This window comes from Calypte anna, chromosome 4A (genome assembly GCF_003957555.1).
Source record: "Calypte anna isolate BGI_N300 chromosome 4A, bCalAnn1_v1.p, whole genome shotgun sequence".
In the NCBI taxonomy this organism is placed as follows: Eukaryota; Metazoa; Chordata; class Aves; order Apodiformes; family Trochilidae; genus Calypte; species Calypte anna.
Window position 1 is genome coordinate 18,178,363 of NC_044248.1, and position 24,389 is coordinate 18,202,751.

Here is a 24,389-nt window from a genome sequence, read left to right on the forward strand (position 1 = left end):
CTTTAACTGGTGTAACTATACCCACGCTAAACATCATCACTTTTGTCACTGGTATTATGAAAAGTTTGAAACATCTTTCAGTATCTCCTCGAAGGCTGTGAGACAGGTAATTGACTCAGTGATATTTGGTCAGATATGCCAACACCTGATCACCTGAAAGAAGCACTTGGGTTTCTCCCATGAAGAGCTGACCCACACTGTGAGCAGTCAGGGGGAGTCAGAGGGAAACATCTCCCTTTGGTGTCAAGCTGGTGACTACTTGATTTTGTTCCAAGGCAAAAGAAAGGCGTGGAAAGGCTTTCCTTCCCTTTCTTCTCATATGCTGTAACGTTATTAGAACTAAATTTTGAATATGTGAGCCCGTGTATATGTAACACGATGGAGTTTGCCGAGGGGTAAGCATGCGATTCAGGTGATCCTCGGAACGGAGTCTCTGAGAGATTCCAGGCAGCGAGTGGGAAATTCTTCTGTATTCCCTAACCATGGCGTAAGGAGCGGGTTTGTCTCTCCTCAGCATTTAGAACCCCGCCGCAGCTTCCTGCCGCCTCTGAAGCGAAACGAAACGATGGAGACGCCACAACCTCTGAAAGATGCAAAACACAGAGCCCACCCCCCACACACACCAGGCTGTTCTAAGCAGCATCTGCAAGGTCTTCCACCGCCACCCTGCACCGTGCCGGGCCCCACTTTTCCAGAGGGAGGGCAGAGAGAGGGGAAGAGCCACCAGGCCCCGCCGCCCTCGGTGGGCGGAGCGGGGCGGGCCGGGCCGGTGCCGGAGGCGGGGTATGGCGGTGCTGCTGTCTGCCGCCTGGGCCCTGCTGGCCCTTGCGTTTCTTGCAGCGCTGCTGCTGGTTCGGCGGGCCTCGCCGCGGCGGCCCGGGGGCGGCCTTGGCCTTTCTGAGCTTTTCCAGGATCTGCTCCGCTACGGGAAGACGAAGGGCTGGTGCGGGCAGGCACCGGGCTGGCTGCGCCTCCTCCAGGTGCCCAAGAGGTGAGGGGAGGGGCGGCGCGGAGGCCTGCGCTGAGCTGCGCGCCGCCCCGCCGAGCAGGCAGTGGGCGCCGTGGCGGTTCCGCGCAGGGGGCTGGGAGCTGCCCGGCAGCGCGGGGTACTTGGCTCAGCTGAAGGTGTGGAAAATAAACAGCATGGACAGACAGCACCGCGTGTATTTGTACAGTTGGAGTCATGTTTTTGTGCAGGGTTTGCTCTGTTTGTACAGATGGGCAGCTGAGCAGCGCGGAGGCTGCGATCGTACAGAGTTCACACATCCCATGCTGGAACAAAATCTGAATCCCTTGAATCCCAGTCCCACAAACCTTCCTGAAGCTCAAGTCAGGGACCTGAGAATATAGAATTCTGAGTGTAGCTGTGGTGTACAGATAATACTGTGGATTTATTGTCTTACACCCATTCACAGTCATCATCTTGTTCCTTCAACATTTCTTTTTAAAATGTGACTTAGGATACTAGCATGATAACATAAAGATAGGGACCCTGCATGAGCAGTCTCTAAAGGCAAAAGAACCACTGTGCTACCCAAATACATCTCTTAATTAGATGGTTAATAGGATGAAAAAGGGAAAAGCGGGGAAAACCAAAACCCAACAACATTCTGAGTTTTATGTATGTTACTGGGATTTCATAGTGTTTGATCAATGAGATTCACTACTAGAAGTAGTCTGTGACCAACACAGGATCTTGCAAGGCAAACTGGACAGGACTGGGAGGCTACTTAACCCAAAGATCCAAGTTTCTTATCACCTACATGTTTTATATACATAGTTTTCAAAGCAAACATAAAAGGTTTGTGGGGCAGCATGCTATTTGTGGAAAGGTTATAATGTAGTATCTTGCTTATCAGGCTTCTGGTCACAGGAAATACTCAGGGATGCAATTAAGATCTCTAGTATGCTCAGCAAAAATAAGGGCTTGTGAAGGCTTTTTCTTAATTGCAGTTTACTGCAAAGTGCCACATTCTTAAGGTAGGTTGCTGGTTGAGTTGACCTTTCTCCAAGAGAAGTTTCCCACTCCCTCTTCTTAGGGAAGATGGTGTCTGAGGAATATGGCTCTTTCAGGGAATTGGTCTCAATCTCTCAACATCTATAAATTGATTCTATTACTTGAGTGGTGAAGCCATAACCCTGCTAGCTGAAAGAATAGAGAATACCTCTTTCAGGTAGCCACTGAAGCATTATCTGTTTCCATTCATCTGTACCTTGTTTCCAAACAAGCTATATATTTTCACTAGCCTGAGCATGTTTTTAACTTTGCCATTCCATCTTGTCAAATGTTGTGATTGTTGTTCTGGCAAACAGTGAGCATTCTCCTTGAGGGATGATACGTATACTTACTGCAGTGCTGGATTGTTCTGAAGGTCAGATATGTTCCCAGCATAACCAGGATTGCTGAAAGCTCACAGGGTGTCTCAGCTAAGCTGGCAGGGCTTGTTTGTCTGCTGGTAGCAAAAAAAGCAATGCACGTGGAGAAAGTTCTGATGTGACAGAGGTCTACTGAGTAACAGGAGGGCAGGGAAAAACCTGGAAACTTGGAGGTGGTGATAAGTTTTAGTCAATATACAAGTGCAATTTGTCTTCTAAGCAGAAAATGAGGGAGAGGGGCTAAATTTACTTCTGCTGTTGTCCAGAAAATTAACTTGGATGTGCTTTCTGTAGTGTAAATTTTAAAGAAAGAGATGTGCACATCACAATTATTTGTAATTACTGAGGAATAACTTTGCAATGTACAGTTTACACTTTCTCCTCTTTAGTGGAGCTATTGTTAGTAAGGTAAGCTAAGTTAGAGATTATTCCAGGAAGTATTTCACTGGGTGAAGAAGGTGTTAGAGCTATTACTGCTTGGGACCTCGGGAGTCCTGAGTTCTCTATTTACTGATGTGGGAACCAAAAGAGAATATACTGATCATCAGGCAAGCGTGTCCTGCAGCTACATTTCCAACTAAGGAACAATGAGAACATTACTGAAGAACATTTTTGTTCCCACAGGTGGTTTACTCACTTTTATGTGGTTTCTGTGCTCTGGAATGGCTTTCTGCTGATCCAGCTTTTCCGAGCTGAGTTCCTTGGAGTGTCTCTGCCATCACAGATTCAGCAAGTGCAATATGCTGTTGGCAGAGATTCTCAAAGTGAGGACACAGGCAAGTATTCCAGCTATTATGATGCAGCCATATAAATACTAGAAAGCTGCACACTACCCTTTGCTGATTTATTTTTCAATTGCTACTTCATCAGCTTCTTTTAAATTAGGCTTCAAGTGACTGGTGGAATACCAAGTCCCTCTGTCATTATGCAAAGTAGAAATCATTCTATTTTATGCATATGATGGCTTATGGCAGTCGTTTTGGCAGAAAGGGCCATTAGCCCCTTCTACAAATAATCTTGCTGTGGTCAGCAGTGCTTCACCTGTACAAATGTTTTCTCTAGGGGTCACTTAATTCAAAATGAGGGTAAAATTTTACTGTGAGAAAAAAATAGCCTTTTTAAAAACACTTGCTGTTAAATTGCTCCTGTCTCAAAGTTGCTGTTTTTTATTTGCAAGCAGATAGTGAACACTTCTCTGTGCTCCTGGTTCTCCTGCTGCTTTGGCTGCATAGTTGTCGAAGACTTGCAGAATGCCTCTGGACCAGCGTGTTTTCCAGCGGTGTCATCCATATCGTGCAGTATTGCTTTGGACTTGGTTACTACCTTGCTCTTGGCTCAACTGTGCTATGTCAAGTGCCTACTAGTGTTAGGAATGGTAAGTGCCAGCTCAGTTATTACCAAAGATGCATTTCTGCTCTCATTTATTTCCATTGTGGCATATTGTTTTGTAGAGGGCTGTTTATGTGAGAAGTGATTACTGACATACATAAAAATACCTCCTGGCATTGTTCAAAGTGACTGTCTTTGCCACCTCCTCTGACTTGCCACTGCTCTGCCTTTTCTTTCCCTTTGTGCTGTGATGTCTTTGTTAATACAGCAGAAATGTGACTTATATGACTTGTTTTTGCCAACACATTCCATTGAGTCTCACAGCTGAGCCACTGCTCCCCTGCACAAATGAATCGTGAGCCGGCTGCAGCGCTTTTCCTGTGACTAAGGGGGCAATTACCAAGCATGTAACTTTAATGAAGATTTTAACTACTTCCAACCACATCAGCTCTAGTTTAATCCAGTGATACTTTTAAAAGTAATCATCAGATCTCCTATGTATAGAGAACACCTTTTTCTCCCTACACCTGTGTAGCAGACAAACCTCTCTTGGGGCATGATGCTTCGAAGTCAAAGAGGTGTTCTCACCAAGGTGAACAGTCAGTGCTCCAATCTTCCTGCCTTCAGACTCAGCCAGCCTTTTTCAGTGCTTCTGCTCCAGACTCAGCTGACCTCATCCTCTGGCTACTCAAGAGTGAACCAAGCGTGTGTTGGGAAGCTCCCCTTTTATTGACCCCCCAAGTCCTGCTCATGCGCAGCTGGGGTCAGACCTAATTGGGCACAGGTGGGTTTAACACAAGCTCACACCTCCCACCTCATAATTAGCAACGCCTGATTGCCTTGTTTCACTACACACCTGTCTTCTACTTTTCACATCTTGTACATTCTTAGGGATCCTGTGTTCACTTGTACATTGGAAATTATTCTTAATACAGAGTTTATCTTTTTAGTCCTAAATGGTTGACACTGAGCTTATGTGTGGGCATAGAGATGTATGTATATATGTGTGTATCTCTATGTGAACAGGACAAACAACTTTCAACCTTTAGGTTGACCTGAGCCATGACATCTTTAATTAAGATGATTAAGAATTACAGTGTTGAATATTGAGGTCTTAGACTATCAGCTATGTACTACATCATGTGGTAGTTCAAGCTACTGGATTAAAAACTAGATATTTTTAGCATAGAGCAGTTCAGGGAGATGAACTACCAGCTGAATACTTAAATGATGCAGGGAAAAGCATTTTTCAAGAGATCAGAGGCTCACTGCTAGGATTTTGTAAGATGGTAATATTTAAAAAATTTACACAATGTTATGGGATGGTGCTTGGGAAAGTATTTCCTGGCCTTATATTAATGAAATGTATTTCCTTCAGGAAAAGGTCTTTCTGTGCAGATCTGCTGGTATCACATTGTAGGAGTAATGATATACATTTGGGCCTCCCTTCACCAACACAGATGTCTCGTGATTCTTGCTAATCTTAGAAAAAGTAAATCAGGTAAGATGTTTCATTTCTGCCCAACCATTTACCTAGGTAATTTTTTCCTGATTGTTTCAATAGGGTTCTGTAGCTTCTAACACCTTAAAACTGGAGTATTTTTCACTTCCCATAGTGTGGTGGGACTGACTTCCAGTAGATTAAATGAGTCAATTCAGGAAAAAGATTGAATTAATAGGGGGGGTGTGTCTGTGTCTTTATATATAGTTTTAAAGAACTTAATTTCAAGGTCTAGCTTCTAGCAGCCTAAAGACAGACCCATGCCAGAGCTTAGGGCTTGTGCCATTCTTCAGGGACCTCACTTTTTTCACTGTGAGAGCTAAAAATAGCTTTTCTCACTCTGTATTTGCACAAACAACCAGAGGGGACATTTAATTAAGAAGTGCAAAGCTGCCAGATCAGATGGAGGTGGCTGATGATGATAACTGTAATTGTGAGTGGAAGAGAAAAGTTTGTTTAACGCTTGTTGTCCTCAACTTGTTTCTTTCTGCTTGCTTGCAGGAAAGGTCATAAGCCTGAACCACAGTGTACCTTTTGGAGACTGGTTTGAGAGAGTTTCTTGCCCTCATTATTTTGCAGAGCTCCTCATTTATATATCCATGGCCATCACGCTTGGATTCCACAATGTGACGTGGTGGTGTGTAGTGATGTATGTTCTTTTCAACCAGGCACTGGCTGCTGTTTTGTGTCACGAGTTCTATCAGAAAAACTTCAGCTCCTACCCAAAGCATCGAAAAGCATTTATACCATATGTTTTTTAGAATATTTATTTCTTCTAAATTATCTTTAGTCCGAACAGGGAAATGTTTTAAATAAGGGAATAAAAGTATTATGATTTATATATATATTTTTGTGGTTTAAAGCCAAGGTAAAATTGCACGTTTTCTCTAATTCTAGTTTAAGAGCTCAGAATTTTAACAATAATCTCATTCCTGTTACCAATTTGTGTGGGGAAATACAAGGTCTGTGCATATTGTACAAGCTAAAAAAAAAGGTTTACTGAAGAGATGCTAAATGGCTCTCTTTTGTTTTGTGGTTTTATTCTATGCACAAAACTCCTGCTATTGTGCAGCAAGCCAAAATACATAGATGTGAAAGCTGTGTAGTGGAAGGATGGTGTGAGGAATCATTTGAACTACTGTATTTCATGCCATGTCTGCTATTAATATTTAAGCATGTTTTCCTAGTTTCTTTTCTTTGAATGACTTCAGAGGGAGGCAAATTGTGTATTGTCTTTATCTGCCTCCCTGTTGATAGAGAGAGCTGGTAGAGAAAGCAGCAGTAGAGGAATGACTCATGCTCAGCAGCAGAGATAAACAGACCCATTCTCTACAGTATCTTTTCTACACCAAAGTCAGCATTAATTCATTGATTAAAATTTGTTTATCCCTAAAATGGGGAAGTATAGAAGGTTCTCTGTCTAGAGAGACAGTGGAAGAGAACTTGCAGAAAATTATTTTGTTGGTTATGGTTCTGTCATCCTTATTGTGGGTAGCTGGAATCCCTCGTGTTAGAGGGGACAGTTACCCAGGATGACTGCTGACCACGACTATACTGGCTTTTAAATAGCATGTGAGAGCAGATGTAATGAGCTGCTGAAGCACAGAACACACAGAAACCTTTACCTGACAAGTGTTGCAAAGAAGTTCTTTGCTGAGGAGATGATGTTGTTCAGCAAAAGGATTTTTTTGCACTTAACCAGTGAATAATTTGGAGTGAATGAGCGGTTCATCTGATGTAGTACATGCCTGGTGCTGGTGTTTCAGCTGGTTTTCTACTTACGTGCATATATTATTTTGTATATGAGAACTTTTCTATTCTGAAGTATATGATGAATTCTCTGTAAAACAGTTTATTACACCTTCTATTTACATTTTGCTTAGGTTTTTTTATAACTGAGTTATTTGCAAAACACAATTACTTCGCTTAAAACACTTTGCTTCCTCTTGGCTCTCTTTATCCTCTCTCCCTCGACACCTCCCTAGCATCACTGCACCAGGGCACACACAAACTCTGCCTTGGGACCGCATCTTTCCGTGCTGTTTGTCAGTGCCTCTCCATGCGCCTGTCTCCAGGCGCCTCCTGTTTTACCGCTCTCTCCTTCCTCTGCACCCGGCTATCTCTTGATCCTCAGGGAGCACATTTCTGTCCTTGTTCCTGGGACAGCACTGGGGCGCTGGGCCCTCCTCGGGCCACACATGTACAAAACGCTACTTCATGCTTGGCTTTTTAGAAACCTCAATGTGTCCAGGCCATTTCTACACTTTTTTTGTTTGTTTGTTTTATTTTTCGCCCCTTCTTAAGCAGCCGTTTGGCTTCCCGGCGTCCTCGCCCTGCCCGGAGGCAACTCCGAATGAAAAAGGGCCGCACTTCCACTCGCCCGCTCCTCCGGGAACGCTGCGCAGCCGCCCTGCCCTTGCCCTTGCCCTTGCCCTTGCCCTTGCCCTTGCCCTTGCCCTTGCCCTTGCCCTTGCCCTTGCCCTTGCCCTTGCCCCTGCCCCTCCCCTTGCCCCTCCCCTTACCCCTACCCCTGCCCCTGCCCCTACCCCTACCCCTACCCCTGCCCCTGCCCTTGCCCTTGCCCCTCCCCTGCCCCTCCCCTTTCCCCTGCCCCTACCCCTACCCTTTCCTGCCCCTCCCCTGCCCCTGCCCTCTGGACGCCGGTAGCCAGATAAAGGGTTAAGAAACCAACGCCTGGGACTCACCCCATGCGCTAGGTATCTGCCCGACTGCACCCCAGCCCCTCCGGATGCGGCGGGGCGGTGCAGGGCGGGGTGGTGGGCGGGGCGGGGCTCTCCGTCAGCGTCGGTCGCAGCCAATCGGCGCGGTGCTGCCCCGCCCCCCGGGCCGAGCCGTTGCAGGAAGCGGTTGGGGGCCGGTTGCGGGTCCGCGGGGCTGGGGCGCCGCTGGCAGCGTGATGACGCGGCGCCTTTAAGAGGGGCCTAGCGCCGGGCCCCCTGTCCCCCCCTCCTTCAGCACCGCGATCGGCAGCCATGGGCTCGCCCCCGTCCCCGCCGCCGCTCCCCCGGGCCGCCACGCTGCTGCTGGCGGCGGCCCTGCTGCTGACGGCCCCGGCGGGGTTGCGAGCCGCTCCGGAGGAAGAGCCCGTCAGGAAGAAGGAGCCGCCGCCTCCACCGCCGGCGGCGCAGGGGGTCGAACCGCGGGCTGAGGTGAGATGAGGCCGGGCCGGCTGCCTGCACAATACCCCCTCCTGCTCCCCCAGCCGGGCCGCGGAGCTGGGAGGGGCCCGGTCGCCCCCACTGGGGCAGCTCCCAGCCGTGGGGCGGGCCCAGCCTGCTGAGCTTCTCGTCTTTCAGAGGCCGCCGGACATGTGAATTCCCTTTTCTTAGGTGCTTTCTCTTCTGCTGAAAGCGAGGGTTAGATCCGACATTAAAAAGTGGGCTAATTGTTGTTGTTTGTTTTTTTTTTTAAATCAGATAATTATTCCTGTGTCCCACTTGCTTACATGCTGCGGGGACACCGACCTCTCCAGATCTTCCTTAGAGAAGCAGATGAAAGTAGACTTAGTTGCGACTCATACCTCCCAGTTTTGCCTCACTATGTAGGATTTATTTCTTTGCCTTAAAACTTTTTAAATGGTATGAGTGATGTTCTTGCTCAGGGAATTCTAAAGCCGAGTGAGAACAGAGAGGAATGAAAACATTGTTAACATACGGCTTGATGTACCATACAGAGCATGCCAGGTTTTGAATATCAGACTCAAAAATTTACGGCACTGGTAAAGGTGGAAGAACTCTGGGAAGTCATCATGTGTCGTACAGAACATGGAAACTTTTAAATATCAAAGCCCAAAGCAGTATTGCTAAAAGTGGGATTCTGGGAAGTCATTATGTTAGAAGACTGAAATCTGTCTCTGCTGGTGGATGTGCTGGAACAAGCTTTCTCAGCCACCTCTGTTCAGACATGTGAACATCGACTTCCTTGAGTTGGGTCTTGCTTTCAGCTGTACAGATCTAACTCCTGTAAAAGTAAATGCTTCAGTGAGGGAGACCTGTTGTGTGCTGATCTGCTTGGAATGCTGGAAAGCTTTCAACAGAGCATGTACAAAAAGCTGATGAAAACTTGTGCTAAAATTTAATGGAGCTGAGATGCAAACGTTCTGCAAGGGAAGAAAGTGATCCCAACAATTTCTGAAAGGACTTTGTATTTCTGCTGAGCTACTCTAGTCACCCAGTTTTAGTTTTAAGTGTTTAGTTCTTAATATTTACATCAGAACATTGTTTGGTCAAGGTAAAAAGCACACGGTAAGAGACTGTAAAGACAACAGTATTAGAGCTGAATTTAAGCATTTTTTTCCATGTTTTGTTGTAATAGTTGTTCTTATGTTGTGGTAATAGTGTGGAGTACTGCTTTAATAATCGGTGCACGATGAGATCTCGCAGTGCCTAACTAGCAGTTTGGGGTATGTGGCAGCCAGTAACTAGTTAATGATGATTAATGCTGCATGAGAGATGTGTACTTAAAATGCAGTATGAAATAACAGAAGAAACACAAGGCTCAGTACTTCTGTGAGCTAACTATTCAAGCCTAATTCACTAGTGTATTTTCATTGTTCCCCCTCCTTTCCCTACAGAAGGGGTCCTCCCAGGTTGCTCCAGTGCACTTTGTCAATGAAGAGTCAGCTGACAAGACTAACTTGGGCTTTATTCATGCATTTGTGGCTGCTATCTCAGTCATCATCGTGTCAGAACTGGGGGATAAGACCTTCTTCATTGCTGCCATCATGGCGATGCGATACAACCGCTTGACGGTACTGGCTGGTGCTATGCTTGCCCTGGGACTGATGACATGTTTATCAGGTTAGCACTCTTTGTTGTATCTCTTAAAATGTGCTGGGTATGTATTTATCAATAAATCTTGATTGTAATGAATATTATGGTAGTAAGTATATGCAGTTTTGTTTTGAGGAGTGTGATGGTTTTGCTGGGGACTGTGGCTCAGATGGAATATTTAGGCTTTTACCTGTAACGAGGAACGAGGTGCTGCTTCTCTCTAGACCTCACGATGAGTTTAGGGAAGGGGAATGGAATTTGGAGTCTTAAGAACTTCCTTTGATTTTTGGGCCACTCGTTTCCTGTTTATTTTTAGCTCCTTTTAAGTCAGCAATCCTAAAGGAATGTGGGAGTGACATTTCTTTCCTTCTGAGGGGAATTATTCTGTATAGAGTGATGAATTATCCCCTAACTTGACTTGAATCCCGGTATGCGTAGCAGTTTGGATTCGTGCTGGGAGCTGTGAAAGTGTAAGGTGACATTGTGCTGTGATCCTTTGGGGTGTGTGGTAGTGACAGACAAGAGCTGGAGGAAGGGGGAGTGAGGTGTCAGGTGGCTGTTGAAGAACTTGTAGCTGTAGGTGCTTGTGTAGCCATGATCTTAAAATGGAGCTGCCTTCAGGTGTATCAGCATAAATTTTGTTGTAGGTGTTTCAGCTCACTTCTTACCATGTCCATTTCAGAAATAATTGAAATACTGTTCTTTGGTTTATAGAGATTGGAGGCAACCAGCTAACTGGCTTCAGGCTCCTTCGCAAGTGTTTCTATGAATAGTTTTTTGACTGTGTAGTTATTTCTGTATATATTGCTGCAATTATTGTTGCAGTCTTGGAGCAGTTTTACTTGAACTGTGTGTAATGGTAGCATTACATGAGTTTCTTCTGTTACTCACCTAATATAACAGCCCTTGATGCTGCTTGCTTCCTTTAATGTTATTTAGTGCCGCAAGCAATGCACTATTCTTTATATCTTGCAATCTCTTTTCTCCTGCCAATTATGTATCTCCCTTTTTCTGTACTAAGTCTTTCTTCAAATCTTTCCTAATATTCTTATAAAAGCTTTTCATCTTTAGCTCCCAGATTAGAGGTTCTAAACTAATTTTTCCTTTTCAGAAAGGACTTTTTTTTTTCTTTTCCCCCTCCTACCCCCGTCTCTCCACTGTCTTTCATCTAATTTAGTGCTAATTTAAACTCACTAGCTCCAATTAATAACTACTTGGGGTGCTTTTTCAGGCTGTGCTTGACAAAATAAGCTTTCTGTTCTGATTATTTCATAATTTCTATGGTTGTATATGCAAGTGATGCTAAAAAAATTGTAATATCTTTTTGTGTAGTTTCTTGTGCTGCTTTAATTTTTTCAGTCTTTAAAAAGTGTAGTTGGACTTCTGTGTTACTTAGTTGTGCAACTAATACTTTTATTCATCCATGTGTATGCCATATTAATAATAGCAGAGCCTGATTAATTTTGGTCTCATAGTTCTTATTTTTGGTAGTGGCAGTGTGGATTCATTTCCAGATTATGACTGCATTTCTCAGCTAAGAAAATCTGTGCAAGAAAACAGACATGGTATTATGCTTCTTTTTAGCATGTGGAGTAAAACAACAGAAGCATGTTCGAGTGCATGGTCCAAGCTGACCTGAATACTAGGTGTGAAGTTTTTTATTTCCTCTCATTTAAACAGGCCTTTTTTTCCCCAAAAAATGCTAACTAGCCTTTGTGGAGAAATAAGCAGTACTCCTAGATCCATATTTCTTCTTATTTGATAACTCATTTTGGCTTAGTTTAATCACCTTCAGTACCTGTAAAAGTAGATGCCTTGTGAAGGCAGCTTTTTGTTCTTCAACTGGGATCAATGCTTTTCATATTAAAGAAAGATCAAAGCTGGTCTTACTGTGTGTTTGTGGAGAGTGTGGGAGGGAAAGGAATATGGTAACGTGCAGGTATTTGCAGCTGGCAAAAGAAGACAGGCATGGATTCACCCAGCTGGATGATTTGTGGTTATGTCTAGTAGATTTAACTTGCAGAAAATCTTATTCTAACTGATAGAGGAAATAATTGGAAAGAGATGCTATCCAACATGTAGTCATATATAAAAATTGAATTAATTGCTATGCAGTATGACTAATCTGACATGATTACAGATTATAATTTCATGGCATGCTTGGAGAAAGGCAGGCCTTGTGTAGTCCTTGATAGAAAAGATAACATTGCTTGGACTGGTTCCTGGGAATAGCAACACATCAAGTTTGAATGGTGTGCCCTCTCTGTGTTAGTAGACTTCAGTTTCTGGTATAAGCAGTAATGGTTGGAGTTTTTGGAGTGTCATTATCTTTGAAAAAAAATATAAAAATAACAGGACAATATTATCAGTGGATATCTGAATCGGAGACTTTGCTAACAAGCATTTCTTAGCTGTGGGAAAAACAATTATGATCTTTGTATTTACTTTTCTAAATTATTTGTTTTCTTTTCAGTGTTGTTTGGCTATGCCACCACAGTTATTCCTCGCATTTACACCTACTACGTGTCAACAGCACTGTTTGCAATTTTCGGTATCCGAATGCTTCGAGAAGGCTTGAAAATGAGTCCAGATGAAGGTCAGGAAGAGCTGGAGGAAGTTCAAGCAGAAATTAAAAAAAAAGACGAGGAAGTAAGTAATAAACTTTGAATTATGGCTGATGAAATAGTTACAGCAGTAAAGCTGCAAAATAGTACTCGTTGAGGAGTTAAGCCATATTGTCTGTGACTGATAATCTGACACAAAAAATGTGTGGTAAATGGGACAGAAGTAGCCCCAGGGACTGTTTCTGAGTTCTGTGGCAAGCATCAGCAGTTTACTCTTGCTTCTACTTTTCTTTTTATGATCAGGCAGAATAATGCTGAAGTTTGTAATGTTACAACAAAGGTCTCTTATAAAAGAAATTTCCTATATATGCTGGTCTACTTCTAAAGAGTAGTGTGGAATATTAATCTTATAGATTTTAAGATTTTTTTTTTTTCATTTGTTTTACCAAATCTTAATTTGAGAGCCACCACTTGGGAAGAAGGGGATCCTTGCTTTAAAAACAGTGGCTGGAAACCAGGTGTCATTCCTGCTGAAACTGCTGGCAAGTGCAATCAGTACTAGATGGACAGCAATTGGAAGCTAGAGATGATTACAAGTATATGTATTAGTTAATGTATACACACACATAAGTATGTGCATGTATGTAGGTAGTTTTTAAAATGGTGTCTAATATAAATAATCCAATGATAATGGAGCAGTCAGTGTCTGCTAGCATCCCAGATACTAAATGTCTGGCTTTACAGTTTCAAGTATTTAATTTTGTTTGTTTAGGTGACATTTCTAATCTTATGGCTGTTTGGTTGGTTTTTTGTTTGTTTGATTTTTCTGTTTGTTTTTATTTGTCCTCCACAGCTTCAGAGAACTAAACTGTTAAATGGGCCAGGAGATGTGGAATCGGGGGCAGGCACCACTATACCTCAGAAGAAGTGGCTACATTTTATTTCTCCAATCTTTGTTCAAGCTTTTACTTTAACATTTCTAGCTGAATGGGGTGATCGGTCCCAATTAACAACCATAGTTTTGGCTGCCAGAGAGGTGAGTGTGGCAGAATGCCCACTGTTCTTTGCCTTTTTTGGGTTGCTTGCAGAAAGGTGTGAGAGACAAAATACTCATGCAGGAGGTATTGGATCCACAGCTGCTGCCTTCTGGGCTTCGGTGTTACAACTGTGCCCAAACCTGAAAATAAAGGCACTGAAACTGTCTGTGGTATTAAAACTATTGTTACATGATTGGAAGTGCACAGGCATTTCTGGAACAAGAGCCAAATACAATTGGGTTTTGTTGCAGTGTTAGGAGATGTTACAGAAAAGATGTTTTTGATCTGTGTGGTCATGCAGTTTTAACATAATAGCTTTAAAAACAGATCTTCATCCCAGCAAACATAAAGCAGTTAAAAAAGACACCTCTTTTAAAAAGTGAATGTGTACAGTGTAAAGAACTAAATTAAACTCTGAACTGCTGTGCAGTAAAACTGTAAAAGAAATTATATTCAGTAAGATGGTTGGATTGTATTTAACTGTATATATTTCAATGAAAATTAAGGCTTATAGTCAACATTTTAATAAACATAAGAAGCTTGCCTGTGCTCTTTCATTCATTGATAATTTACATCTTTCCTTAGGACTTGCAGTTCTTTCTGTCCATTTCCAGACCTCCCCTAGGGGTAAATCAGAGCTGCATAATGAAGGAGGCTATAATCTGTAGGAACCTCATCCCCCTGTTCCAGTGTAGGGGAGGTGCTTGGAGCTAATGAGGCAGCATGATGTTGTTCAGGCAGTTAAGTGCCCTTGTGGAAAACCAGGAATCACTACTTCCTCTGTCCAAGCTTATATAGGCAGGGTGCAAATCTTTTCAGAGGTCAACTTCTGCTTTGCACTTTGAGTGTCCCATTGGGGAGTGTCCATCAGACTCTTTGGTTTGTGAAGTGCTGAGCATTGCAGCTAAAGACTGTGAGATGTTTTTACCTTTAGCATGTCAAGCTTCAGTATAAGCTCTACAGAACGAATACTACAAAAACTGAATTTAATGCTTCTTGATCTTGGCTTCCCAAATCAGTGGGTTATGGTTGGCTCTTCTTTTCTTTTACATCTGGAATTTTTTTATACTCAGTTGTTCCATAATACATTTAGATAAATCCTTGTCTCTGAAGCACTAAAGATACATAGCAGGAGCATTATAGAAATGCTTGTGAGGAAGGAAGTTGTCTGTATATGGGGATGTGAGCAGTGTGGCAAGTCAGATGTGACCATACATTCTTCAGTGAAAATAAAGCAAAATACTGTGTGACTGCTCATGAAATTAGGCCATCCTGTCACAACAAATAAACAGAGCTCCCTTTGATACCCACGACTTTGGACTTTTTATGCAATAGGGTATGAAATGGAAGAGTAAGATTCACTTTCAAAATCCTTTTGTAGTTTCTAAGCTATGTAAAGATGTGTAATGGATAAGTAAGGAGGCAGACTTAGGGCACCATCCCTTGGAGTGGGACTGGTAAAGGAAGTTACACCTGAACTGGTTTCCTGTAGATGAGGATGATAAGGGTAAGACAAAGGTTGGACTGAGCATGCATAAAGACTGAGTTCAGCTGGGGGACACAGTGATGGAGAGTACTGAACACCCCTGACCACCTAAAGACTCAAGTAGCAGTGTGCTAAGGACATTTGCAAATGTTAATGAGTTCCATGAATTGGAATTAATTTGTTAATTATCTCCTGGGAAACTAATGAGTATACATATGTAATGTGTGTATTTACTTTTGTGCTTGTACAGCTAGTTATGCAGGACAGATAGGAATGCACTGTTAGGCTGCAGCTCTCTCCAGTGCATCCAGCACCATAATAAAGAATGCCTGCCTTCTAAAACTTAAAAACAAGAGGGGGTTTTCCCCTTGCAACTGAGGTTTTTTGTACCCGTTTGGAGGAAGAAGGGTTGGTAATTTGGCTGTCTTGATGTGTATACCTGGGGAATGAGCTGTCTTAATTAACCTAGCCCTGAACAGTCCTTAGGAACTTGATTGTACACCTTGGTACTTTACTGTGTATAGAAATTGCTCAGCTGTTTAAGGAAACAGAAAAGGAAACTCTGTAGTGCCCAGCTGGACTGGCTTTGCCTCAGCTGCTGCACCTGAGCACTTCTAGAGATACTATGCAAGAGGAAACTATCCCGGCTTGTCAGCTTCTGGGGGCACCTCTAGGGAATGGCTTGAGGGATGAGATCCACCTGCTGCCAGTGGGGGCTGTAAAACAGGTTTCCAGGAACTTTGAGTCCTGATCCTGTGGGCTGATTGGGTGATTGTGGAGAGCAGAGGGTGTAGCACAACCTTGTGAAACTGTCAGAATGTTTCAGCTTTCATTTGCAGTTGATGGATTTATTTTGCTTTTTATAATTAGGTTGGTGCTCTTTCAGCTGATGCATATTGTGTTTTTCTACAGCTGCCACCCTTCCTCTGGAGGTTGCTTAGTAGTTTAAGTACAGCAGAGCAATTTCTGTGACTGTATTTAATGACTTGAAGGTAGTTCTTGGTTGAAACATGCCATATGCTCCTGTGTTAGTCAGATGCAGATTTAAGTCTCTCTCAGTAGCTGACATGTGGTGTTACTGGACTTCAAGGTAGAGCAGACACCAGAGAGTGTCCTCCATGCTTGACAGTGTACAGCCAGGGAATCAAGGCACTTCTCTTTCATGGCAAGAGGCTGTCCTGGGTCTAGAGGGTTTTCAAATGTGCTGATGTTTCCCTTCTGTTTTTTTTCCTTAGGACCCCTATGGTGTGGCAGTAGGAGGGACAGTGGGACATTGTCTATGCACTGGCTTAGCGGTTATTGGAGGGAGAATGATAGCACAAAAAATTTCTGTTAGGACTGGTAAGTGAAGACTCACTGCAACCAAAGAAATGCCTTAATGCTGGTAATGCTTGTGGTATAAATGAAGACATACTTGGAAACAGTGTTTCTCAAAAAAAACAAAATACCCTTTTTTTTTTTTTTTTAGTCTCTCTTCCATTCCACCCTGCCCATAGTCAGCTCTCCTCACAGGGGGTGGCCTGGGCTGTTTCCTGGGCTGTTTCCTGGGCTGTTTCCTGGGCTGTTTCCTGGGCTGTTTCCTGGGCTGCATGTCTCTCCTGCCAGGTGGAGTCTGAGCATGTGCCACCACCTTGTGTGAGGTGCTCCTAAGTGGTCTGGCCTGAGTGGACCTTAACAGTTCACTGACTGATTTAAGGAATCAGAATGGGTATTGTAGTTCCAGGTTTAAAAATATACACAGGTGCAGCATTTTTTTCTTCACTATTAGCTAACTTGCAGGGAACCAGAGGAAGGAAATACAGTGGTTTTAATTATTGGTATGTATTGTTTAACAGTGGATAATAGAAATTGTTGCAATTCTGAGTAAAGAGTTCAGGTTAACCAGAGAACAGCATACTAAGAAGTTACACCAGCCCTGTAAAAGCTGCTTTGTGTGTGGCATAAATGGTATCTGTAACAGGAAGGACCAGTAAGGGTTGTTTGTTTTTTTCCTTAGGTTAGATTACAGTTTGCTTCAACCACTAATCTTGTGATGTAGTGAGATTTCTTGCTGCCAGGAAGGATTCTGTGCAGCTGCTTCCTAAAAATGTTCATTCAGAATATTTGTGCTGCAGTTGCAGACGCTGTAAAAAAGTAACTTAAAATGCAAAAAGTGAAGTGTGCATTCTGTCATGTTTGTTTGTCTAGGAAATGGTAAATTTCCTAGGTAACAAAATGCTAATCTAATAATTTAATATGCTCCTCATAAACTCAATGTGAATCTTTGGCCATAGGAACAGCCTTACTTGCTTAGAGCAAAATCCATCTAGTACATTGGCTGGAAGAGTAGGAGAACGGTCCAAATACAGTGGTGCTTTCCCAGAGAACTGTGCCAACCTCTAGCAGATTGTGGCCATTGCAAGCTGTTCATGTTTTTGATACTCTCTTTCAATGCAGTTACCTAAACTGTGCAAAAATGGTAATTATTATGTCACTCTTAACTGATGGCTTGCTCTGGCACAACACTATTGTATCTTATTTTCCCCTCATACATCCCAATATTCAGGAGCAGGTGTCAACCTCAGTTTTATACCAGCTAAAGTAATAAATAAAACAAAGGTTCCTTCTAAGGACCAGCACGTATTCCTGTAGATGCAGTTAGGCAGTGGGATGTCATATGGACATCCTGACTCTGAGCTAGCAACCACTGTTTGCAGCACAAATTTTAAAGTAAGGTTATTTGGGAGCCAGACATATTTTAAAATACGTCTATAATGTGTCATGGAAGATACTTAACTTTCAGTACCTAATTGCTTTTTTGGTTTGTGTTTTCTTTTCAGTGACAATCATAGGAGGCATTGTCTTCTTAGCATTTGCATTTTCTGCACTATTTATAAGTCCAGACTCTGGTTTTTAAGATTTTTCATCATTGCAGAAGTACAAGGAATGAAAGCATCAAGCAGCTATCCTTGTGCATTTTTGTATATAATGTACAGAATTACAGCTAAACAAGCACTGAAGATGAGACACTGAACTTTTTATAGCAAATGATTCATGGGACTGACACATTCATGGACAGCTTCTGCAGTGGAGATCTGCTTGTTGCCTGGTTTGTTTATTCTGTGCTGCCTGCTCCCTTGGTGGGAGTTGTGTGGTTTTCTTGCCTGCTGGACCTGGCTCAGCTGAGCTTTGAGGATCTACTCTCCTAAATATTGAGGCTTTTTCTCATCTTCTTCTCTTACACATGGCCACATTTCCTGTTTCTTGAAGAGCTGATTCTTCAGGTGTCACAAAGCAGCCCATGTGTGGTTCCCCGTTGCTCAGGAGGTTTTAAGTAGCAGACTTCTGGCTTCAGCCTCCAAGGACTTCAGTTCCAGGGTGTGCCCAAGGCTGGATAACCTAAGCAACAAGAAACCTGGGAGCAGTTCCTATACCATTGAGTGGCTGAGCCACTGACAGAGAATTTTATAAACTTAGAGGGAAGACTTCTTAATCAGGGATTTTTATCAGGAAATTTATGTGTGGTGATTAACAGCCTACCATGTTCAATATGCAATATGTCTGGAGCTAGTATATTTGACTTTTTTAAGTTTTAAAACAATAAAGTATATGGAAAGTAACAAAATGGTCCAACTTAACAATGTTCCATTCCCAGGAGTGAACAATAATGGAATTCTTAGATTTAGACGTGTTCCTGTTTTTCTTTTTAGGAATAGAAATGTAATCTGGAAGAGTATTAATAAAACATAGTGTCTCCATTTAATTTTTTTTTCAGTACTGTATTTGATGGCTCCTGTAATTCTTGCCACAAAGGTTTACCTAGTGATCCTGTTCTTAAGGTGTAGAAGTTCTACTGTGTGTATTTTGGATGCTGTTACAAATGCCAGTTATAAAAACTTTGAAAATGATGACCACTGAAGATGAGTGGGTTGCAGAAGTACGTACTTTTCTCTGCTCTTCCGTGATGATTAAATTTCTGAGCTAATGGCTTAAATATCCCACTAAGATCTACTCAATAGTAGTCTCATAAAAAGATAAAAGATGCATTTTCTGTTATTGTAAATCTGCCTTTTTGAAGCTAAAGTTATATGGAGCGCTACCAGTTCTACCGTTCCATTTGTAGCTCCCAAACAGAGCAGTCCCCAGGCTTTATCTTAGGTCTCCCTGCCCAGAAAAACCCTTATTACCACATTTCTCAGACTCTTACGATGGTTTCAGTTGTGCTGCCTGCCATACACAGTGCCATGAAAATTATTTCAGTCTCCTGGTCTAAGTATTGGTGTCCTGGCCTGAAGGAAGGATGCTGCTGGCAGTAGTGCCACTAATTACAAGGTGAGGCACTGCCTTGGTTTGCTGTTGTGGGTTTTTTCACTTTGTTTTGTTTTGGGGTTTTTTTTGTCCATTTTTTAAATTTTGAACCAAACATTGTAGCCAAAACCTGCTGCCTCTTCTTCCCTGCAGCCTGGAAACACTGTCTGTGTATTTCAACTCCTGTTTGGAATGGAGATTGTAGCAGAGCTCATGTCCAAACAAGGCAGGAACAGGGCACCCAAAACAGGGAAATGCCTCAACTTTAAACTCTTTACTGGACAGATGCTTGTTTATTCATAAAAAGTGGTCCTGTTGGGGTACATACAGTAGGTTCATACAGCTGTGTCCTGAGTAAAGTACCTGTGGTGCTGTGGTCCATCCTTCTGAAAATTCCTGCTCAAAATAAAAAACAAAACCCACACACACACCCCAAAAAACAAAACAAAACAAAAAAACCCCCGAACAACAAACCATCTGGCCATATTCTAATGTAGAAGCTTTTTCAAATTCTGTGTGTGCTGCTTCAAGCAGCAATTAGAATCAACAGAAACATGAAGCTATTGAATGTGTTGTTTGTGCAGGTAAGTGTGAGGCTGCAAAACGAATCTCTGCAGCTTCCACATTTATATTTTCCTATTACAGACTTAACAGCTGATGCTGAGCACTACTTGCAGTCACAGCACTGCATTTGGCTGCTCCCTGTTTGTTCTCTAGGCAGACAGGAGTTAATTCGAGCAGTGGGGGTTTTTGTGCTTAGTGGGGTTTTTGTGGTTTTTAAAGCACAAATGTAGACTTGCACTTGGAAATGTATTATAAAAGCTGATAGCTCATGAAATTTTAGTAAGAGCCTTGAACAGTGCTTTAGTCGTTGCTACTAGTTACAGTGATTTAATGCCAAGTGCCTGTTGGAATGTTTCACAATGTAAGGAACTCGCTGGGATGAACCCCAAGCCTGCTGAAGATGATGCATTTTTAGCAGTGCTGTGTCTGCAGCACATGTGGTGTCCTCCCACAGCCCCCAGAGCACTTGCCCCCACAGCCATTTCTCTTGCCCATTGGCTGGTTCAGGGGCTTTAGCAGCTTGCATCATGCTTCTTCCTTGTATTTCTAGCATATTGCCATCAGGAGGTGTCTCAAAATACCTGGGTAACTGAGATACAGAGGAATGTGTGTGTGTATATACAAATAGATAAAAATGCCTTATTCTTTTGCATCAAAAATGTCCAGACTTTCTTGCAGACTTTCATTTGCCCCTGCTTCCCCTAAAGCAGGAGGTCTTCATTGGAAAGGTGGGTATGGCATTGGTAAGATAAAGGTAAGTGATTACCAGAGGTTAAAATCGTTCTGGCAGAGTCTGTAAGCTGGGGCACCAGGGCTGAAACCCCCAGTGCAGGAGATGGAGAAGGCAGCAGGTGAGAAGGTGGGGACAGTGCTGTAGTGACTTCTGATGCCCACCAAATGCAGAGAGTGAGGAGCTGGAAGCTCATGTGTAGATGCTGGTGATGTGGATGCACAAGAGCAGCTATTCATTCCCTGTCCCTCCACTCCCCACCCTCTGTCTCTACTATTTCCTTTGAAGAGATGAAGCAGTGGCCATGGGGCACACCTGTCTAGATTGAATGAGCCATGTGCTCACGTAGGCTCATGTGCTGCCTCTTAGCTCCCTTCTGCCTTCAAGATCCACAGAGCTGAAACACATTTTTAACAGGAGGGCCAGGCATATGGGTATGGATTGTTTTGTCATAGCACTGGCTCCTTCTCTTCTGAGGCACCGCCCTGGCAAGGTATAAACCAATGCACAGGGGCATTAATCCTGTGGCTTAAGGCACCAGGGCTGAGCAGAAGCTGCAGGATCAGATCAGGGAGGAAGGTGAAACGTTTATAGACCATTGTCCAAGCACTGACATTGTAGCCAAGCACTTGAGGAGGGTGGAGGGGAAAAGTGGCATAAGAAATCCTCTGAAGTTACTATGACAACATACATGTCAGCCTCCTTTCAGTTGCCTTAAAGTGGTCAATAATTGGCTGTGTAATGGTCTGGGTAGATTCTTTACAAAGAACACCTTGTATGCTTTGCAAACAAGACTACAAATCAGCATATTAAAAAACGTGGGATAGTCAAAAGCAGAAAGTTTGGGTCTGGCTTAGTTGCTCCTGCAGAAGAAACACAACTGCAGGCGTTCATCCCCAGTGGCAGTGGGGATGTGTGGGGATGTGGCAGTGTTGGAGCTGCTGGGGTAGCCCAGCACAGCATTTGCAGGGCTGCAAATAAAACTCAAATTGAAGGATGGAAGGGCAGGCTTGATGCTGTGCTGGTAGCATTGTCATCAGTAGCCACTTACTAGCTGGTGGTACTTCAGGGGAAAGAGCTGGGTGCTCTATTAGCCAGCCACTGCCTGGCTTTTGAGGAAAAGCATATAGAAAAAGTTTAAATAATACAGCTCTCTCCCTTTTGTAGGTGTGGGGGGTTGTTTTGCACTTTAGAATATGAAAGAAACATGCAAGGTAACTACATTAATTGTCAAAGTCCTGTGCAATTTCTTGTTCTTTTGCAGCTGGAAAATATGGTATTAAGTGTGTGAGTGGTGAAGTGTTGAAGAGAAGGGGCTGTGCATCCTTGGGGCTGCAACAAGGGAAAGAGGCAGCTGCCCAGCCCCAGGGTTCCTGCCTGTCCTGCAGCTGTCCCTGCTGGGTGAGCTGAGCTGAGCTGCATCATCAGATGTAACCGATTGCTGCAGCTGCCAGAGGAACTGCTAAAGCAGCAATGTGTCTCTGACTGCATGTGCAGAGGTTTGAAAGTCCATACTACCTAAAACTAAAGATTTCCAGGAAACAGAGTGGAGACAGCGATGGTCTGTTCTATCTACTGGGGTGAAAAAAAATCTCACATCAATGGAGATGTTTAAAATCAAAGAGCCTGTGCTTGCTACTTTGAAAGGTGCCTATTCCTAGCCTCTAGGTAAGGCCTCTCTCATTACATCCTGTGTGCAACAAGTGACAACGAAGGTAAAGTTGCAATCTTCTGTCCTGCACAGACTGCAAAGGGAACTCCCTTGTGGCAGTATGGGTCCAGTTCACAAGCAGCCGGCACCTCTCAGGGCAATGCTACCAGGTATGTGTGTGCTAGGCTGGTGTTTGGACATGGAGGAGTTGGATACAAGCCTGGAAACTTGAGAGTTCACAAGGTGCTCTGTGCACTGAGTGGTGGGAGAGAGAGAGCTGCTTCCTGCCCTACAGGTTTCCCTTCACCTTGGCTGCACCTCCAGCTCTGGGAAGGCTCTGCAGCCCCTGGAATGCTGCCACTCCATTCACCTGAGTGGTTTTACAACCCATCTCTAGAAAGGGTTTGGTGACTGAGCCTACCGACGTTAGTTCCAGGTCTTCTGTATTAAAAACCAATTAAAAAGCTCAGATCTCATGTGAAGGGGATCATGAAGTTTCATCCTAACATAATCTGAGTTGACCTTAATTTCTAGAGACATGGGAATAACACTAATGGCACTTGCCCTACTGACGTGGCATTTTTCCATTCATGACCTCATATAGCCCCAGCAGTCAGCACCCTTGGCAAGCTACAGGCATTTGCTAGTGTTGATAGAGGTTAAATTTAACCCTTAACATTTCCCTCAAGGCTGTATTTATCTGTATCGGCAGGTACTACAGATGTGTGTTTCTTCTGTCTGATTTAAATTTACTTCTCAAGTAAAAATACAGGCACCAAAGTGGTGTGAGGGTGACAGAGACTGTGTAGCTACAGAGGAGAACACGAGGGCTGTGGTAATTTTTGTTCTTGCTACATGTTACCCTTGAACATCTGAAATCTTTTGGAATTTATGTCACTAATGCGGAGACTCAGTAGTGCAACTAACCTTTGGATTGCTAATCTTTACAAGTACTTAACAGCTACATTCTCCTTTGTTGTTTTGTTTTTTTAAAGTCTGAACGGCAGCAAAATGCCATTGCACAGTGCTGGCTCAGGTGTTGCAGCAGTTATAATCACAGCTCTTTTCTCAGTTTGGTATAGTATTTTCTTCAGTGTTTGCTCCTTATTTGTGCAAACAATTTGTAAACTTATTCACTGAAAGGGTTATTAAACATTAGAATAGGCTGCCCAGGGTGGTGGTTGAATCACCAGCCCTGGAGGTGTTTAAAAGACCTTAGGGACTTGGTTTAGCACTGGTCTCTGTACTTAGGTTAATGGTTGGGCTTGATGACCTTAAAGGCCTTTTCCAACCAGAATTATTCTGTGCCAAGTTTGTGGGGAAAATATAATGGTATTTCCAAAGTTCAGTTTTAAGAAAACTGAGAATCTTGTTTGCTACATGCTGGTGGGCGTTAAGAATTTTAACTACAACTGTTCCAATTCTATAGGGAATTTTGTTTTGCTTCCTGATGCACAGGGAATATGATACCTAGAAGTAGTATACAACTTGCCCAGGTATTACCTAATTCCCGTAGGTAAAACATCAGTATCTTCACAGCACCTAGGCTGGTGTTACAGGAAGGCAAGGCAAGACCTACAGGCTGTGAAAATGGCTAACCATATTTATAAATATTTTTCTCCAGGCATTCAGCTTCAATTTCAGGACTTCCTTCTTGCCCCCACCCCACTTTTCCTTGAGCATTTAACTTATTTCATATTATGTTACTGTTATTATGTTCACACTTTGATCAGGGCAAGAGGATCAGGGAGAAAGGCTTAGCCCATCCTAACAGGTTGCATGTTGCCACACAGCCCTTCAAGGCCTAACTACATGCTTTAAAAGAGAGCTCTCAGAATTCCAACATTTCAGATCATCTCTATTGCTTTTAAAATACAACTATGTGACAATTCACCAACAGCAGAAATGCCCAGGGAGGGGGACTGAGAGAACTAAAGGTGTTTTGCCCATACCAGAAAGCCAGGGGAGGGCTACCTGTGATGTGCCTGTGTTTTTACCTCTGCAGGTACAAACAGCAGTGCTGAACCCTTGTTTGGAGACAACAGGGACCCTACACACCAAGACACAACAG

At 43.2% G+C, this 24,389-nt stretch overlaps 2 protein-coding genes across 3 annotated transcripts; both read left to right on the forward strand.

The window, feature by feature from the left end:
• Positions 1-785: 785 nt before the first annotated feature.
• Positions 786-7,049, forward strand: SRD5A3 (steroid 5 alpha-reductase 3). Its single transcript, XM_030450131.1, has 5 exons — positions 786-991; positions 3,001-3,152; positions 3,557-3,751; positions 5,084-5,206; positions 5,708-7,049. Exons 1-5 carry the CDS (start codon positions 786-788, stop codon positions 5,965-5,967), a joined length of 936 nt encoding a protein of 311 aa, XP_030305991.1. The 3' UTR covers positions 5,968-7,049.
• Positions 7,050-8,046: 997 nt separating this feature from the next.
• TMEM165 (transmembrane protein 165) lies at positions 8,047-18,847 on the forward strand. 2 transcript variants are annotated; one of them, XM_030450133.1, is made up of 6 exons: positions 8,047-8,376; positions 9,801-10,026; positions 12,473-12,648; positions 13,417-13,599; positions 16,322-16,427; positions 17,906-18,847. In XM_030450133.1, the coding sequence occupies exons 1-6, from the start codon at positions 8,200-8,202 to the stop codon at positions 17,980-17,982; spliced, it is 945 nt and encodes a 314-aa protein (XP_030305993.1). In that variant the 5' UTR covers positions 8,047-8,199; the 3' UTR covers positions 17,983-18,847. The 2 variants fall into 2 exon arrangements, with proteins under 2 accessions (XP_030305993.1, XP_030305994.1); XM_030450134.1 differs by having other exon boundaries at positions 9,804-10,026.
• Positions 18,848-24,389: the final 5,542 nt, after the last annotated feature.

Excerpts from the sequence above, each read along its gene's own strand:
- SRD5A3 (XM_030450131.1), top strand. The coding sequence starts at position 786 with ATGGCGGTGCTGCTGTCTGCCGCCTGGGCCCTGCTGGCCCTTGCGTTT. Across the intron at positions 3,752-5,083 it reads GCCTACTAGTGTTAGGAATG|GAAAAGGTCTTTCTGTGCAG; the intron begins GTAAGTGCCAGC and ends TATTTCCTTCAG. Across the intron at positions 5,207-5,707 it reads TCTTAGAAAAAGTAAATCAG|GAAAGGTCATAAGCCTGAAC; the intron begins GTAAGATGTTTC and ends GCTTGCTTGCAG.
- TMEM165 (XM_030450133.1), top strand. The coding sequence starts at position 8,200 with ATGGGCTCGCCCCCGTCCCCGCCGCCGCTCCCCCGGGCCGCCACGCTG. Across the intron at positions 10,027-12,472 it reads ACTGATGACATGTTTATCAG|TGTTGTTTGGCTATGCCACC; the intron begins GTTAGCACTCTT and ends TTTTCTTTTCAG. Across the intron at positions 12,649-13,416 it reads TTAAAAAAAAAGACGAGGAA|CTTCAGAGAACTAAACTGTT; the intron begins GTAAGTAATAAA and ends TGTCCTCCACAG.